Source organism: Plutella xylostella, chromosome 11 (genome assembly GCF_932276165.1).
Source record: "Plutella xylostella chromosome 11, ilPluXylo3.1, whole genome shotgun sequence".
NCBI classification, from domain to species: Eukaryota; Metazoa; Arthropoda; class Insecta; order Lepidoptera; family Plutellidae; genus Plutella; species Plutella xylostella.
The window spans coordinates 1,237,022-1,256,362 of NC_063991.1; the positions used below are offsets into that span (position 1 = coordinate 1,237,022).

The window sequence follows — 19,341 nt, forward strand, 5'->3', positions numbered from 1 at the left end:
AAATACATAAAAATACCATAAAAAATGTAAGGACTGCAATATTTATGAACCATCTTCACAACTTAAATTAAATGACAAAATAAGAGTTTCTGTACAGGGATAACTAAATACTGTTATGAATAATAGGTATCTTTACGCTTTAGTTGGATGTCCATATTATGGTAAATATCCACTTATGACATAGGTACTAAAAACATAAATTTATGTTTTTTTTAATTACAAAAAACTATAAAATACCTATAATTTTATTTCACCTGGTATGACAAATGAATAAGGATTTTTCCATAGTGTACCTAAATTATTGTATGAACAAACACAAATTCCTTTCTTAGAACCATACTAATATGAAATAATAATAGGTACAGTTTCAAAATATGTAGCTACATTTCTCATTTCTCTAAAGTGCACCAAAACAAAATATGTAATCAAATCATAATTATATTAAGCATCAACATTATAGCCCAAATAATTATCAAGCCATTTGGACTACAATACTGATGATGTCAAGGCATCATTAGTTATAATAAACATTGTTATTATTGTACAAGTCACTCCATTTAAAGTGGTTATTGCTATCAAACTACACTATAGGTACAAAGCATCAGCAAAATCACTGACTTATGTGGTAGAAGACACTGGATCAATATGTCAGCATTCATATTCCATAGTTCTATCACCATTAACACAGGACTATGTCTAGGCCACCCAAGACTCTTTAATGACATAGGAATTTTCGTTGAAAACATCCTTTGAAAGGGTTGGTTGGATGATCAGCTATACAAAAACCACTGGTGTGTTCAAATAATCTGCCAATGGCAGCTAATTTTCATTTCAATAGACCAGCCATCATCAGAAATACTGCATCTTTCTTTCAAAATGGCCCAAAACTTCCATATTTCATTCATAACAATATTTGGTGCAATCAAAAGACTCGGTAGAGTATGTTTATAATCCAATTAACGTTGGGAGGACACTGCTATACACACAATGCTCGTGTTCTTGTGTCTGTGCTTTCATCTCAGATAGCTGGTGGTGTTTCAGGTCCGGTAGCTGATGATGCATCATGGTGTTGTGTAGAGTCGGAGGTGCGTGGTGCATCTGCATATTCGTGTGTATCGTGGGCGGCGGCGGCGCTTGCTGGTGCATCGTTTGTACATTATTCACCATCTGTTGCTGTTCCTCCTTGATTTTATTCTTTTTCTCGCACTTTTTGAACTTTATACCTAGCTTATTTAGTAAGATTAGCCTCAGAGACTCCTTGCCCCCTTTGTAGTTCAGCTCAATCCTGGCTGTGTTCAATATTTTACTAAGAGTCGGCACTTCTTTTCTGTTCGTGTATCCGTTGACTATGCCTCTTAGAGCGCACAGTTGGTAATAGTCCAGTTGTACCTTGGTTCGCCTCACTCGTTTCTTTTTAGGGCCACTCATTTTGGTGTTATTCGCTTCAGCCTTCAGTCCGTCTCTTTTGATTCGTTTTATCGTGCTTTCAGACAGCCCGGTGGCGGCGGAGGCCCGTTTCATGACATTCTCGACTGGATATGCATAGCCTCTATTCCTTTTCTCGCTCTCAAAGAACTTAATTACCTTATAAATGACTTCGCGAGCTTGTGCGTCGATGGCTTCGCGTTTTTTGTCCTTTTTTGACGATGAATGGTGGTGGTGGTGGGATTTTGACTCGCTGCAGTCGTTTGTATGGTGAGTTTGATGGTTTTGTTGGTGGTCGGAATTGTCCACTACACAGTTCTCTACCTTGGTCATTGGCTGACCAATGGAGACGACATTAACGTTGACAGTGTTCATATTTTGTCCCACGGTTATGTGCACTTGCTGTTGAATAGGATAAGAGGTTGTGATGACTGGTGGTGGAGTGTCCATTCTTTGCTGCATTTCCATAGTATCCATGTTTAAGCCTATGTCAGGGACACAGCACAGGTTTAATGTGTTTGAAGCACACACAATAGGTGATTATCATGAATTGATTGGCATAGTAAGATGCTTTTCAGCGAAAACTTAGGTACTCGTTTCAGAAGAGCAACAACAAATATTCGTCGGCCATTTTAAAATGAAAAAAAAAAGTTTAACTTCATAGACTACATTTTGTAATTTTTTTATGCCGGTTTCTCACATCTTTACGGCCACTTTATGACGCTATTCTAGGTTAATCTGTGATTACGTTTGAATTCCATAGACATTCCGAATGAAAAAGTTATAAATTTCAAAATGGCGCCGTTCTACAAAAACAATGGCTGCTGATTAACTTTTATCGGTTTGGTGTTCAAAATATTGAATAAAATGGACAATTTGTGCACCGCTTGCCTTAGCAAGGACAGGCAGCTATATAAACTGCAGAATTTACATACTATTTACTACACTTTGGTCCCAGGAGTTGAAATAAACGTATGTAATCGTGAACCCATAACTATAACTTTGACTTTCGGATGCAAAAACCCTATTAAGTTTGCTATAAACTGAAGACAATCGCAACTATCGCGTACACTAGACCTCTACTAAATACTTAACAACATTATTTATGTATAAAACCTTGAATTAAGTATGTTTTAACCAAGTTATAAAACCGGTACCCACCTATAGTAAATAACCTTTGTTTACAAACATAAGCTAGCGATTTGTGGTGGCGCTAGTGTCTTTGCAACTTTGCTTTTAGAGTTCACTCTTGCACGTATTCTTCATACAAGCTGGAAGTTTACGTATTTTCCCGCATTCACCTTTAATTTTGTCGTTTTTATGAAAGGGAAGAACATTTTTTATTGGATTGCTGCCCTAACCAGTAATGGTTGTCTGTAAGAGACCACTCCAAGTAATAATGCACAAGGCCTTTAAGCTATCTTTTCTCAAAGGAGCACAGAAGTCTCTTAAAGATACATTAAGCACAAGTACATACAGACTGACTTAAAACAGATGGAAGTACTAAAAATAATAATAACTTGAAAGCTTTTTTGAACAATAAAGGTAAAAGATATTATCAGATTGGATTGCATGAACATTCCATACACCCAAGATTACCACAAATACAGCAAACTTACAAGACCTCTTGTCGTCAGCTCCCCGAGGTGCAGCTGTGCTGGGAGTGTCGGTGCATGCTGCGGAGATGCCACCAGTTCCAGAGGAACGTCCTCGCTGCACGGGACATACTGGTCGCGCACTTCTTCAACCCAAATGTGGATGTAAGTAAATTGTAGTACTTGTTGGAATTAGGAAAACTTGGATAGTGTTATTGTCATTAATTAATTGGATAAACTAAGCTCATTCTGTTTGTGATGATTTTAAACAGGTAGTGTGTAGTGTTTCACTGTTTATGAGCAGCATCCTACATCATAGGCCTTCTCGGGGATATTGCCATAATATCCACTCTTGGCAGGTGGGTTTCAGATATCACACAACCCAAACATATTATACAACATAATAACAAAATATCTGCCCTGGCCAGGAATCAAACCTAGGACCTTCAACATAGCAGTCACCATCCCTAACTACTACTCCATAGGGTTGTTTTCCATCTGATTTCATTTAACTCATAATTTTATTCCAGACATTCGGCTTTGGAGTGGAGCTGCCACTCCAGACAGAATCCTTCTCCAAACTAACCAAAACCGCACCAAAACATGAAGACTTCACAATCAGCTATGACAAACCATCTGAACCGACTGACCTGGAGCCTTCAGACTCCAAGAGCAAAGAGATAAACCCTACAGTAACAACAACGAATGAGGAAATCAAACAAATAGACTCTGTTAAAGTAGAAATGCTCCCTGATGATGAAGATTGTATGGATACTATGGATATAGAGCAACCGTTTACACCGGCTCCTATAGAAGACCCACTATCCGATGTGCCTTCACCAGCGTTCACAGAAGTCAATATCAAACCATTGCAGATACTCAACAAAGAAACAACCACGAAACAGCCTCTAGTAGTAAACAAAGTCGTTGCATCTCCAGTCGTGACAAAGAAACTGATACCGGTTCAAAAGCTACCGGGTACGAGTAAGACGTTGAAAAAGATTCAGATACCACCGCATGTGGCGAAGCAACTACAGTTGTTAGCTTCGAGTAGCACTAAACCGGTGCAAGTGAGAATAGGAAATAGTAGCGAGTTTAAAAATCTTGTTCTTGTGAAAAAAGGTGATGTGCCACCGCTAGTTAGTGTTGCTAGTGAGAACAAAGTTGAAGTTAAAGAAGAAGAGACTAAGGAGGAGGAAAAGAAAGAAGTCAAACCAAAGATGAAGGTGGTCAAGAGAAAGGTGAAAACTAATGTTGCAGTGAAAGCGAAATCCGAGCTTCTTAAGAAAAAGGTGAGTTTTTAAATCTTAACTAATATTATAAGTGGGGGAGTGATACTGAAATACGAGTGCGTATCGAAATTGCCCGAGCGTCATTCATGAATCTGAAAAAAGTTCTGTGTTGTCGACAACTTTCTATAAAACTCCGTACCAAGATTCTGAAGTGCTACGTGTGGCCCATCGTCCTTTATGGGTGCGAGTCATGGACCATAAAGGAAAACTTCAAGAAAAAACTTGAAGCTTTCGAGATGTGGTGTTACCGACGCATGCTTCGAATCAGTTGGACCGATAAAGTCACCAATGTCGAAGTTCTGAAACGAATGCATAAGCAAGTGGAACTCGTGCGTACCATTAAGCAGCGCAAAGTAGCCTACTTAGGACACGTTTTGCGTAATAAACGATACCAGCTGCTACATACCATAATAATGGGCAAAGTGGAAGGAAAGAGAAGGCCTGGAAGGAGAAAATTGACGTGGCTGTGCAACATCAAAGAGTGGACCGGTGTAAAAACCGTGGAAGAATTATTTAAAACAGCCAGGAATAGAGAGCGCTGCAAAGAGCTGACTGCCAACCTTCAATGATGGAGAGGCACTATAAGAAGAAGAATATTATAAATGCGAAAGTAACTGTGTCTGTCTGTCTGTTTGTCTGTTACTCTTTCACGCCAAAACTACTGAACAGATTTGAATGAAATTTGGTATACATATGGTCTAGACCCTGAGAAAGAACATAGGCTATTTTATTGTTATTATTATTTATACCGAAATTCCCACGGGAAAACTTTTTAAGGCGAAGCGAAATGCTCGTGGGAACAGCTTTATTTTTATAAAATTAAAAACATGGGGCTCTGTCCTAAAAGTCCCATGACGATTATCGAATGCCAATGTTCGATACTGTAGTTGTTAACTCTCTGTACTGTCACCAGTGCAGCGATTATAAGATTCGAAACCTCCGTTTACGTTGCGTATCGTCAACTGTCACTGTCAAAATGTAAGGCTTTGTTAGTTCCAAAAGTGACATTTGTTTTTTCCATGTAATGTAGTTTCGAAAATAGTATCGAATCCTGTGATCGCACCTCAGCTAATGTCTCGCCGACCGATGTTTGAGCAATGCTGTGCCAATCTTCGATACTGTAGTTATGAACTTTCTATCTCTCTCTTTCATCAGCTATTGTCTCGCTTGCGCAAGAAGCCGCCGCCGCCGCCGGCGCAGGACGACGACCCCACGCCCAGCGTCGACGCCACCTACCAGCGGTTCTCAAACATGCTGCGGACTAGCCTGCCTGAGGACCACCGGAATCATGTTCGGGTATGGAGTAGTTAAGAAAGAAATAGAAATAATATTTGTTTCAAACACACACAGAAACAACACAAACATGAGTAAAGTAAATTAAAAAAACAAGTTTAAAAAGTCATTAAATATTAGTGTGAGTATTGTTTCCCGGTGCTGAAACAGGTCATAGCTCAGTTTGATGCTATGGTTGGCCTTAGCGCTGGTTTTCAGCTATCTATTATAATATCACATTTCACACTAGTAATATCTGAATTGATCAAAACCAACACATCACACTTCACACTACTTGACTTGACCTACCAGCGGTTTTTCAACATGCTGAGGACTAGCCTGCCTGAAGACCACCGTAACTGTAATGTCTACGAAGTAAATAAAACATCTCATTTCACACTAGTAAACTGGTAACAAGTGAATTGATCAAAACCATCACATCACACTTCACACTTGTAATAAGGTTGTTGATTAAAAATAACAAAACACATTTCACACTAGTAGCGACATTCCAGCAATTCTTTTTTTTTTAAAAAACAATCCTGTCCAATGGCCATCTTCATTAGATCACACTTGTGGCAACTTCATTGAACAAATACATCACACCATACTTCACACTAGTAATAGTAACAACTTGATCAAAAGTATCACATCACATTTCACACCAGTAACAACTTGATCAAGAGCAATCACAATACATTTCACTCTAGCAATATGTTTATAGACCATAACCCGCATAACCGTCACACTTGACTCTAGAATTTCATATTTTGTAAATGACAGTAAAAACTCGCCCCTCTTTCTAACACCCTGTACATATATTCCCAGGTACTAGTGATGACAGACGACGAAATGAACGAGCGCCGAGACGAGATGCGTCTAGAACCACAGTTCGTGAACTCGCAGTGGAAGTGTGAAACCTGCATTATAGGATACTACTCGGAGCAGCAGCTTGAAGACCATAACAAGGCTAAGCATTTTGTTGTGAGTTGTAATTTAGTAGATACGTGGGGTGCTCAGGATGTCGCAAAAATAAGACATAAGGGGGTGGGTGACTCATGGGGTTCATTCTGAACAACTTTTAATTTTCAAAACTCACAGAAGAAAAGTTGTTTAGAATGATCCCCTGAGTCACCCCCTATCTGTTTAGTATATTTTATACAACACCCTGTACATGACACTAGATGCCACGAGTGTATACGTACTGCGCGTGTCAAAAAGTACATTTAGGGTCAATTCAGACGTACCACAACCACACCACAGCCACAACCACACCACAACCACGCGGTGTGGTCGGGCGTATATTTTGTATTGACAATGAATAATCCAATTCACACGTGCCACATTTTGCCGTTGTTATCGACCACCTGTGTAATACGACCACATCGCAACCACATCGCAACCACAACGCAACCACATCGCAACGGCAACGCCGCCACGCGGCGGCGGCACCGCGGCAACCTGTTTTCCATATTGACTGCACACGACGACGTGGTTACCACATCGCAATGACAGCGACAACGCAACCACATCGACATTTTGTCGCTGCCACAACGCAACTGCAAAAAGCCGCTGTCACACAATTCACACGTAACCACAGCTTGACCACATTTTGTCGCTGCGACGTGGTGTGGTTGTGGTACGTGTGAATTGACGCTTAGTTCCCCCCAGCCGTCATTGTCAGTGTCAATAATAATAATTCATATCACAGGGGTATAATCGTGACAGTTCTGACATTGCGAAAAAGAGACGCTTAGCTACATTAAGCGTAAGAAAGAAACGTTAAGATGTAAATATTTTTTGTCCTTTTTGCTGTGGCGCCTGTTTACGTCAGGTCTCTTTGCCAAACAATGAAACAAATGAAAAATCTGTGCCAAACAAAGGCTGACAGTTACAACAAAATTTTCTAAATGCTATTTATTTTTGATTTGCTAGTGATTTGTGGGTGTTTATTAAGTTTATTAGACTATTATCATCACTTAACGAGTGTGTGACATGGGTGGGTGGATTTTGTTCGGTTGTACAGAGCATATTGAACGAAAACACGATGGAATGATGGATGAGATATATTTTCACATGTAAGTAGATACTATCAAGTTTAACAAGCTTACATTCATCATAGTACTATCTATTGGCTCGATTTTAATATAAAACGATACTAATTTTAATACTGTAAGGTCTTTTAGTATCAGTTTTAAGTAAAAATTACGAGGTACCATATCATAACAAATCACATGGGGTTGCAAGTTATTGAAAATTTATTTTACCCACAAATATTATAGTATGCAAAGAAAATACTAGAAATTGTAACGGACTCGGGTTGGGTTTACAAATGGGGCGCACGAATTCGGTTTTTGTGAAGATTGTATTTTGTAGAAGTCATTCTCCTCTTTCAAATGAGGTGCCTCTCATTGTGAGGAAACGTTCGTTTCTTTTTTTTCTTCCATGTGTGATTTCTTCTGTATAATATAAAGTTTATTGTATTGATACGAAATACGTGTTTCCTTTAAAAAAAACCCCATCACATATTTGGCCCACGATTATAATGCTCATGCTCATCCATTTATCTCTTTCATAGGTTTCCGACAGAAAAAAAAATATCAAGAAAATGGATAGACATTACCGGTCGCACAAATTGGGAACCAAGGAAACATACAAAAATTGTGTTCGGCACATTTTGAAGAGGATTGTTTCGATTGGACGAAGACAATGAATTATACAATCCACTCAGTTTGTGTATATTAAATAATTATATTGAAATCAAATAAGTATGAGTAAAGTTTTTTTTCTTATATCGTCGGTTGACAGGAAAAACTCACTAAGGCTGATTTTTCAATATTCAGATAAATGTTATCTGGGTAATACAAACATTGAGAAACATTGAGACGCAACAGCATCAAAATTATTTCCAGGCAAAACTTTTGTCTGGCTATTGAAAAATTAGCCTTTAGTGTCTTTTTCCTATCAACCGACGACATACTCAAGTTTTGTTTTTGTTATTATGATAAGTTAAATTTCCCCATTATTTAGGTTTTATTTTTTTGTCGGCAACATCTATGGTTTGAGTGAGAAAGAGAATAGTGCACACGGCGATTGCGAATCTATTTGTAGTTGATCTGAGATTCATATAGATACAAATTTCATAGACACGCGTGGTTATCATAGAAATCAGTGCATTTGTGGTATCTAGTGTCATTTATGTCTGCGGGTGACGACTTGCGAAAGTGGCTGTTAATTCATGAATACTCAATACTCAATACTCAAACTTTTATTGCATCCATAAGTAAGTTTTACAAGTGTTGGGGGAAGCTATTGGATAGGGATGACTTTTTGCGGTTAAAATCATTTTATTTCATGTCCGTAAGGCGTTTAAATCTCGAGATATGATTTTTTATGAAAACTAAGTATCTAAAACTTTAAAATGGCCGCCATTTCTAGAATATTGAGATTTGACTCCGCATATGTTTTCTCGATGAAATCACTCGTAGAATACACCCTTAAAGTTTGTCGGGTTCGAAAAACAACACATTGTATATCGCATCCAGTGGCTGTGCTATGGGAGAGGCCTACGTCCGCAATATCACGTTAAAATATACATGACCAACATTTATGTATTCATCATGTTTAGCAAAAGCTATCCCACTCAGCACAATGCCACTTCCAGCGGGAGCTCGAGCTGGTCTGCCCCGTGTGCCGCGCCTACATCCCCGAGCACATGTACAGCTTCCACTATGGCCGGCACAGAGTGTCGTACGTTTGTCTGTTGTGCGACGAGAAGTTGTATGAGCCGAAGAGGGTTAAAGAACACATGAGGGCTCACAATAAGGTGGAGACCACGGAGTTTCGGTGCAATGTTTGTCAGAAGGTTTTCAAGTGAGTACTCTTTTTTATTGTGTTAATACAAAAAGCTGGTGTAAATGTAGTTTTTTGCACTATGTAATACTAGTATGTAGGTAGCTATAATTATGTGAAGGAAGCTTTTTTATACGCAGGTCCTGTAAAATGAAATTATATAAATGATCTGCTAAAATTACTGAAAAGAATTTGAAAATGATAAATAGATTTTTTATCATTGCTATACTGCAAAAAGCAATTAATTCGATTTTTTTTGTTAAAAAGGCCTTAACAGTAGGCGTAGGCCTACCATTCTGTTTCTACTTCATTTTACCGTTTAATTTAACTTATAATCCATTTATTAATTAAAATACAAAATTTATCAAACATAACTACAATCCAAAAAAATAGCATCGTTTATCATCACTATTTGTCTCTCAAACGATATACAAGTCCAGCTTGAACTTTATACATTTTATATAAACATTTATACATTTCCTACCACTATCTCTCTCACACATGACTCTACAATTCCAGCTCGAAGCACCGTCGCAAGGTGCACAAGGAGAAGGAGCACGCGCCTGTAGAGGAGTACACGTGCGAGGTGTGCGGCAAGACCTTCGACAGACGCTGGTCGTGGAAGGACCACGTCAAGTAAGTTATTAGATTCAGAAGTAAGATAAGTTAAATTTCAAAAAATTACGGAAAAAAAAGGTATTTTCCGTGGGAATTCCGGGATAAAAAGTAGCCTATCTTCTAATATAGGGTGTCAGCTTGCTACATTCCAAATTTCACCAAAATCGGTCCAGTAGTTTCTGCGTAAAAGAGTAACAAAGATTATTACATACACACATACACGACGCGAGTCGAGGAGTTCACGTGCGAGGTGTGCGGCAAGACCTTCGATAGACGCTGGTCGTGGAAGGACCACGTCAAGTGAGTTATTGGATTCAGAAATGGGATAAGTAATAGGTGACTTCTTAAAAATCGTGAAAGAAATATGGCTGAAAAAGGATTTTCCCGTGGGAATTCCGGGATAAAATGTAAACTATCCTGTAATATAGGATGTAAGCTTGTTACATGCCAGATTTCGACCAAATCCGTTCATTAGTAGTGTGGTGCAATACCCCTATCATGAGACGCAAGGTCCAATATTTGCGTAGCGCTCACTCACTTCCCGCGGCTATGTTTAGATAGGCTAGCTGGACACCCAATATATTTTTATCATATCGTGTCTTATCTTATCCACAGGCGCCACAACATCCCGAACGACCCGGTGGAGTGCCACGTGTGTCACAAGACATACAAGAACTCTATCACATTCGCCATGCACTATAGGAATGGTGAGCTTTAAAACGTCCTTAAGGCTTAAATACTTCACGGCTAATAAATAAATAAATTGTTGCCCGTGAGACTACCGGTATAAAAAGTAGCCTATGTGACAGCTTGCTTTCTAGTAACTTTCCAGTGAAAGCGTAACAAACATATTTACATTCTCACAAACATTAGTAGGATAACTTTACTAGTATAGGTTTTTCTTTATTGATTGAGCAGTCGACTCAATAATTTGTATGACGAGGAGCTAGTTCAGCTACTTACCGCTAGGTGGCGACTCTCCGCGCTATTAAAATTTGCCGCTATTCGCCGCTTTCTGGTGGCCTATGGGACACACATTAGGAGTCCAAATTAACGAGTATTTTTCAGTATTTTTTTCATTAAAAATAGATATTCTTTATTTGTACACCATTACAAAAAACTTAATCTAATACATATGTACAAATGGCGGTCTTATCATATATAGATTTCTTCCAGGCAACCTTTGGATGAAAGGATATTTCGATGCATTACTATGTATTATTTTCAGTCCACAAGCGCGCAACAGGCGAGAAGGTTCGCTGCGAGCAGTGCGACAAGCAGTTACACTCGCTAACTTTCGTCCTTATAACATTAGTAGAACCAGCGCTGTGGCCTTATTGTCTACAGCACATGCTGAGCCGGTGCCGTTTGACGCTCTGGATAGCAATCTTTTTTGTTATTCTTTGTTTTGTATTGTACAACTTACGACTTTCTGTATTTTTTCTTTTTGTCAGTGTCTCATTTTCTTGTTGATAGGGAGTCAAATATATATTTTGTCTTTTAGAATAACTTTCAAATATTCTATTCTAGTCCACAAGCGCGCGACGGGCGAGAAGGTCCGCTGCGAGCAGTGCGACATGCAGTTCGTGAACGCGACGTGTCTCGCATCCCGCGTGTACACTCGTTACTGGCTGTTGTCTGTAGGAATACCGGGATGAATAGTAGCCTATGTTATAACCCGGGGTGACAGCTTGTTATATACCAAGTTTCATCAAAATCTGTTTAGTAGTTTTTTGCGATTGAGCAGTCGCCTCGAATTTATGTAACGCGGAGCTAGTTCAGCTACTTACCGCTAGGTGGCGACTCTATCGCTCTTTTCAAATTTGCGGTTATTCGCCGCTTTCTGGTGGCCTATGGGCGTCCAGAATTCCGAATTAACGAGACTTTACAGTTTTTTTTTTCATTATTATTATTATTATTTGCAATTACTTAACGAGTATTTTACTGTTTTTAATATTATTTGCAGTCCACAAGCGCGCAACAGGCGAGAAGGTCCGCTGCGAGCAGTGCGACAAGCAGTTACAGTCGCTAACTTTCGTTCTTATAACATTAGTAGAACCAGCGCTGTGGGTCTACATCACATGCTGAGCCGGTGCCGTTTGACGCTCTGGATACCTTTTGTGTTATTCTTTGTTTTGTATTGTACAACTTACGACTTTCTGTATTTTTTCTTTTTGTCTGTGTCTCATTTTCTTGTTGCTGATAGGGAGTCAAATATAACTTTTAAATATTCTATTCTAGTCCACAAGCGCGCAACAGGCGAGAAGGTCCGCTGCGAGCAGTGCGACATGCAGTTCGTGAACGCGACGTGTCTCAACATGCATCTCAAGTATTCGAGGAAGCACGCTGATCCGGCGAATTTCAAGTGAGTAGCGAGCCGTATCGCCGTTGACAAATACAATGTTTGGGAACTTATTTACCAGTCAAGTTTAAGTGTTTTATATAGGTGTTGTTAATAGGGTACAGTCAGCCGAAAGGGGTCACCCTAATCACTCAGGGGGTCATTCTTAGTAACATACCTTTATTATGATCTACAATTTTTGAAAATGACAATGGGCGTTTTGGGACCTATGTCCAATAAAGATGAGACATACATAGTTGGATAGCTCTTTTCAAGTGATTAAAAAAGTATTATGGTGACAAATCCGTATCAGTTGTCCATTTTGAAATATATTCGTCGGAAGGAAGTATTTTTCTATGGCATTGCACTCTCTCTCCTGATGACAGTTAGGGCGTAATACACGTAAACACGTATTATTGAAATTGGAGAAATTACTTTCAACTGGTTTTATTTACTGAGATAATAAAGAAATATAATATTATATGAAATATGATCATTTTGTTATAAAAATTTAAAATGAATGTGAAAAACTAACAAAAACATTAAAATTACAGAAATAAAATATAAAAACTTTCAAGGTACGATTTTTCTAATTGGACAGTAAATCAAGACTAGCGCTTCCGTTATTCATATTCTGCAAAAAAAATACCTATTCAACGACGTATCACTCATTTCTATTGGTGCTGGTCCCAGCTTTCATATATTGGTGCCCATCATCATTTACGAAAGAAAAAATAAATCGTAGAAACTTTGTTTGACTGATAACTTTTTATATAGCATTACGCCTTGAGTCAGCCCTCTGAGTTTGGCTTTCATAATCTTTTCATAACACCAACAATAGAAACATTGAGATGCGACAGGACCAGAATTATTGTTCAGATCTCTGGCGAAAAGTGGGTGCAGCAATGCACCTCTGCCTACCCCGCAAGGGAGTACATTAGTACAAGGCGTGAGTGAGTGAGTGTGTGTGTGTGTGTGTGTGTGTGTGTGTGTGTGTGTGTGTGTGTGTGTGTGTATTGTTCAGATAACTCTTGAAACCATTTGAAAACCTGCCATTTCTAAAAAAATATATTCATATTTATAATATTTACCTACTTATTCATCCCACAGACACATCTGCTACTCGTGCGGCAAGGGCTTCATGTTCGAGCGCCAGATGAAGGACCACATCGACTACGTGCACACGGGCCGCACCGACCACGTCTGCAAGTACTGTAGCAAGGTGAGTGAGAGCACCCTGTACACAGCTACAGGGTGTTGTTGTATGTGTGCGACAGATGAAGGACCACATCGACTACGTGCACACGGGCCGCACCGACCACGTCTGCAAGTACTGTAGCAAGGTGAGTGAGAGCACCCTGTACACAGCTACAGGGTGTTGTTGTATGTGTGCGACAGATGAAGGACCACATCGACTACGTGCACACGGGCCGCACCGACCACGTCTGCAAGTACTGTAGCAAGGTGAGTGAGAGCACCCTGTACACAGCTACAGGGTGTTGTTGTATGTGTGCGACAGATGAAGGACCACATCGACTACGTGCACACGGGCCGCACCGACCACGTCTGCAAGTACTGTAGCAAGGTGAGTGAGAGCACCCTGTACACAGCTACAGGGTGTTGTTGTATGTATGCGACAGATGAAGGACCACATCGACTACGTGCACACGGGCCGCACCGACCACGTCTGCAAGTACTGTAGCAAGGTAAGTTGCCATCATTAATATACAGGATGTTGCAAAAAGGGTAAAAATGTATTTTTAGCAAAGTGGGACTGTACAGTGTATGTACACTTGATTATAGATTAAGAAAACGTTGATTATAAATTTTACTGCACTTTAATGAATTATTTATTACAGAATAACAATATGCACACACTTCGGTAGAGACTAGTGAGGTTGCCAGACGACAAAATTATCTATTTAATATAAGGTTGTGTTGGTAACAGTCTTTTTCATAAAATTTCTGTTCTACGACTTATTGAAATTCGTGAAATAAAAGTAGTTTTTCCATAGTTTAAAGACTATAAAGTCACTTAACCATCACCATTTCAATGTCGAAGCAATGTTAAGCTCTTCTGAATGACGATCTATCTCTCATCCCCTTTCTGCTTATGGCATCATTGTAAAGCATAGCAATTTATGTCGTATTTCTGTAAAAATTGCGATTGAATGTCCATTAATATAATACTTTTGTAGTAAATACCCACAACCTCCCAAACATGAATAAATCAATCGTTATTGTAATAAAAACATTTACTTCTTATTACTTATCCTTATTCTATATTCTATTCTAGATGTACAGCAGCGCGGGCGGCCTGCGCAAGCACATGAAGTTCGTTCACGAGGGGGGAAAGTACGAGAAGAATAAAGTTTGCACTATATGTGGGAAGAGTTTTACGGTAAGTGTAATTTGTACTTGACCAAGCAAACGGAGTGTGGGACGCCCTCCGGCTAGATGGGGTGACGACTTGCGAAATGGGTTATGATTGGATGCGGAAAACTAAAGATCGCATCCAGTGGCGTGCTTTGGGAGAGGCCTACGTCCAGCAGTGGACTGCTATAGGCTGATGATGCATGATGATGATGATGTAATTTGTATCTTATTGTTGAAAATGAAAAAAACGTTTATTTGCCATAAGTAGGTTGACATTTTGGTTCCTGGCTCCCAAACTAGGATACCCTGTGCTATGGGTTGCGGGGTCAGAGGGTTGAGGGGTTAGGATTGAGTTTGGATTGGTACATTTATGAAGTGTAAGAAAATTTACACTAGAGCTGGACTAGGATTTGTCACCGTGTTGAGAGGCTTAGTGCCAATTTCTCCATAGTCAGTTAGAGCATAACCAGGTATTAGTGCTTGACTTTTGACACATCTGTCAAGAATTTTATATGGAGATGACGTATAATTGATGATTGAAAGGAAATGGGAATAAGTCAGTTCAACATGTTTTTTTATACTTTAGTCCATGGAGTTATTGGCGACAAGCAATAAAAAAATATATAGTTATTTAATTTAGCAATGTACAAGCGAATATGACTCTTAAAACAACGGATTCACGTGTGCTTTTTAATAAAATTCCGGTCATATTTAAATCAGAATCACCGTTTTAAAGTGAAGTCAGTGTAAAGTGTGCCTATACCTTAAAAACAGAAAAGATAAGTATGATACTTGTTTAGCTTTAAGGCCCTGTTACACAATGTCTGGATAGTGGCTACCTGTGAGATAAATTACATGCTGTCACTCTCTGTTATTATTTTTTTGACAGTGACAGCATGTATTTTATCTCACAGGTAGCCACTAACCAGACATTGTAAAACAGGGCCTAAATCTAGTTTGCTATCTTTTTGGTCTAAACTTGGATGTACAAGCGAACTGCAGTGTTCTGGGTCTCGTTCTGTAAAGTAGAGCTCATAAACAAAAAATATATATCCTATCTATAGTTTTTTTTTCAAGCAAATATTGTATAAGTAATCTGTTTTTTTATTCGGCACCTTTATATAGTTATTAATATTTTACTGAAAACCGAGTTAAGGTCGCACTTCGCTTGTACATGCTAAAATATTATTATTTATTTCTCCATATCTTGGATAACGAACGTTTTATACGAATTTCCTATAAAATCTACTCTTGGCTCATCTAAAAATAGAGGTGTTGCAAAAATGGTCCCCCATTGTATACAAGTCAATGTTGTGTGGCGTTTTAACTTTGGAACTATTTTGAAATACCCTGTATATTGGATGTTTTTATGTACTGACTTATCATAACCATTCCACTATTTTACAGCAGGCGGCAGCCCTTCGTCAACATATGAACATTCACAACAATACAAGACCCTACCAATGCAAGGTAATTAAAATATATCGCATGCTAGCTACCTTTAGTCCCATCACACATGGTGAAACTCAACTGCAACTACTAGTTAATTTTGAGTTTCATTTGAGTTTATGCCATAGATACCTTTGAGAGACAATACACGTCGCTAATACCTAAATTAACTAGTAATTGCAGTTTCGTTTCACCATGTGTGCTGGGCCTAAAATTTTAGAATTTTTGATTTTAACTTTAATTTACTAGGCACCAACACTAACATTCTAAAAAGCAATGGTTTTACTGTATAGTAGGCTCCGAAACTATAGGACAGATTTCATAAACCTCATATTAAGTCTACAGTAACCCAGAGTGCTATAATAGTTTTCTTTTTATCTCGGTTTCCCACGTCAAACCTTTTAAAAACTACTGACACATATATATTTGACTAGCTGTTCCCGCGAGCTTAGCTTCGCCTTAAAGTTTTCCCGTGGGAATTCCGGGATAAAAAGTAGCATATGTTCTTTCTCAGGGTCTAGACCATATGTATACCAAATTTCATTCAAATCCGTTCGGTAGTTTTGGCGTGAAAGAGTAACAGACAGACACAGTTACTTTCGCATTTATAATATTAGTTCGGATATACGTTGCAACATTAACAAAGTTATGGCATTCCATTCGCAGGTCTGCGCAACCTCATTCAAGAACCACGGCGCCCTCTACACACATTACAAACTGAAACACCTAAAACTGAAGAAAGAAGACAAGATATGCATTCGCAATCTCGGAAAAGAGGGCCAGAGAGTGATGACTTACGACCCTCCACCTACTTCCAGTCTTATGATGGCACAGGAACCGTTAGATTAGACATGGTGTTCCCCAAGGAGCTTTGTTGGGTCCGGTGTTGTTTATAATTAATGTTAAACTCGATAGAATGAATTTTGGTGTCTCCACCAGAACCTTTATGTACAAGCGGTGTCTATTTGGATCAATTTCTGTAAATACGAATGATCCGCCTGCCTCTAGTCTTATAATGGCGCAGGAACCGCTAGATTAGGCATGGTGTTCCGCAAGGTGTTGTCTTGGGTTCGGTGTTGTTTATAGTTAATGTTAAAAGTGACAATGGAATTTGGGGATGTTATCTGTAACTGAAGAAAGAATTCATGGAATACCCCAGGGCGTTGTATTTAGCCCGTCACTGTTTATACCTAATCATTTTTAAATCGGCAAGATGAAATTGTAAGATCGTTTTTTTATGTGTGTAGATTCTGCCACGAAATATCGGGACAGCTACTGTTTAGCTAAATATTAACGTAGTTTAAATGTAAATTGTTAGTGTATTAGACTTAAAACTTACCGCTCGTGGCTATTTATCGAGTTCATACCTATTATTGTTATACCTACATAGTTTGATTGTTCGTAAATGAGTTTTAAAATCCTTATTTGTTTATAATTACGTAACTTTCCTAACTGTATATGTAGGAATTGTGAGGTGCGTAAAATGTAAAGAAGTAGAGTATCTAGAATAAATGAAGTAATTAAAATATGATATGTCTTTCATTTACTATCGCTATAACCTAGAACCTGAATTTAAATAATAGGTAGGCAAGATACTAAATACTTACATACAAGGAAACTGTCTGAATTACTTGCATTAAATAATGGTTCTTCTTTGATCAATTACATAATGTTTTTCTTCAGCTTATTAGAGCTCTAGCCACAGAGCAGAGTACATTAATATTATTCTAGCCCTAGCCCGTGGCGACTTTTTATAACGCTCTCCATTATTTCCCGGATGTCGACCGATACAGTAAGACATTGCAAATGCGGTAACGCGCGTTAGTAGATGCTTTCGATCATTTACGAATCACTACAATAAATCTCCCTGGGCGCGCGCTCTACTTTTCTATTACCAAAATCCATTCATAAAACAGACGAATTTTATCCCTTATTTATTGTCTATTCCAGTCACCAAAGAGCCTTCGAGAGCACCAGAACATTCACAGCGGGACGCGTCCTTTCGCTTGCACCGTCTGTGGAGACACCTTCAAGCAATCAGCTGCCCTCTACACTCATAATAGACTGCTGCATCTCGGATACAAGGTCAAGGGGAAGAAAGTTGTCAAGGCGCAATAAACAATAATGTATGGCGTTCCGCAAGGTGTTGTGTTGGGCCCGCTGTTGTTTGTAATTAAAAACAAACTTGACAAGATGTGATTTTATGGAAATAGAAGTGTATTTATTTGTATGAATGAAGATGTCTTGGGCCCGCTGTTGTTTATTATTTGAACTAATTATAAAGCTGACTGTACTATGGGTGTAACTGTAGGTACTTACTTTATGTTTATGATCATAATGATGGTATACGGCGCGCAGATAAAGAAATATAATTGTATCAAAAATTTAATGAAATGAATGTTTAAATGACGGTATGTATAAATATTGATTATAAAAGTATTTTAAACAGTAATGTTTACGTTTTGTTATTTACCCCAAACCTCTTTGTGCTATATTTTAAATTTTTTTAACTATGTTTTAAAAATTTGAATGTCTAACGGCGTCGTTCCCTTAGTTACAAACTTCAACGGATCGCGTTGGTAAGTAGATCGCTCTGCATGCGTGTTGCTGGAATGTGAGTTTTTACAGCGTTCAATTTGCGCACTGAAATCAAACGCGAAGCTTGTATCGCGCGGATGTTAGTGCTACGTACTTACCACTAGGTGGCGACTCCTCCGAACGATGTACCAAAACTCACACCAAGTGCTGGTCTAGTAAATACTTTTTTTTCACTCCAACAGTTGATACATACCCTTTATTTACAAATCTTATTAAGTGCATACTGCATACCCTTGAATGGCCATTGAATGGCCAATATTGTCCTTCGTCATCATCATACCTTGATCGGGACATATTTAGGACCGTGGTCTTTGCCTATCTCTCTGGGAGACAAGCAAGACTATTCATGTGCATGTGTAGGTAAATAATATATCAGTATTCTGCATACAGTTTATTAAAGTAGGTACAAACTTACTTTACTAAGTAGTAGGCTCTTACTACCAACATTCTAGTAGACAATAGACATCCATCCATAATATTATAATTTTAGATGACAAATTATTATGCCGATGTGGGCAAAAAA

At 38.7% G+C, this 19,341-nt stretch overlaps 2 protein-coding genes across 5 annotated transcripts; one reads left to right on the forward strand and one right to left on the reverse strand.

Annotated features, from left to right (window-relative positions):
• Nucleotides 1-266: 266 nt before the first annotated feature.
• On the reverse strand, nt 267-2,078 carry LOC125489187. Its single transcript, XM_048624134.1, has one exon. The coding sequence runs from the start codon at nt 1,900-1,902 to the stop codon at nt 946-948; it is 957 nt and encodes a 318-aa protein (XP_048480091.1). The 5' UTR covers nt 1,903-2,078; the 3' UTR covers nt 267-945.
• A 125-nt stretch (nt 2,079-2,203) lies between these two features.
• On the forward strand, nt 2,204-18,418 carry LOC105389623 (zinc finger protein 62 homolog). Of its 4 annotated transcripts, XM_048624092.1 has the most exons (14): nt 2,204-2,397; nt 3,063-3,185; nt 3,551-4,312; nt 5,468-5,608; nt 6,413-6,568; nt 9,249-9,457; nt 9,956-10,072; nt 10,670-10,761; nt 11,585-11,631; nt 12,343-12,419; nt 13,506-13,617; nt 14,692-14,796; nt 16,179-16,241; nt 16,887-17,748. In XM_048624092.1, exons 1-14 carry the CDS (start codon nt 2,293-2,295, stop codon nt 17,067-17,069), a joined length of 2,292 nt encoding a protein of 763 aa, XP_048480049.1. In that variant the 5' UTR covers nt 2,204-2,292; the 3' UTR covers nt 17,070-17,748. The 4 variants fall into 4 exon arrangements, with proteins under 4 accessions (XP_048480049.1, XP_048480048.1, XP_048480050.1 ...); XM_048624091.1 differs by lacking the exon at nt 11,585-11,631 and having other exon boundaries at nt 12,296-12,419; XM_048624093.1 differs by lacking the exon at nt 11,585-11,631 and having other exon boundaries at nt 12,296-12,419; nt 16,182-16,241.
• Nucleotides 18,419-19,341: the final 923 nt, after the last annotated feature.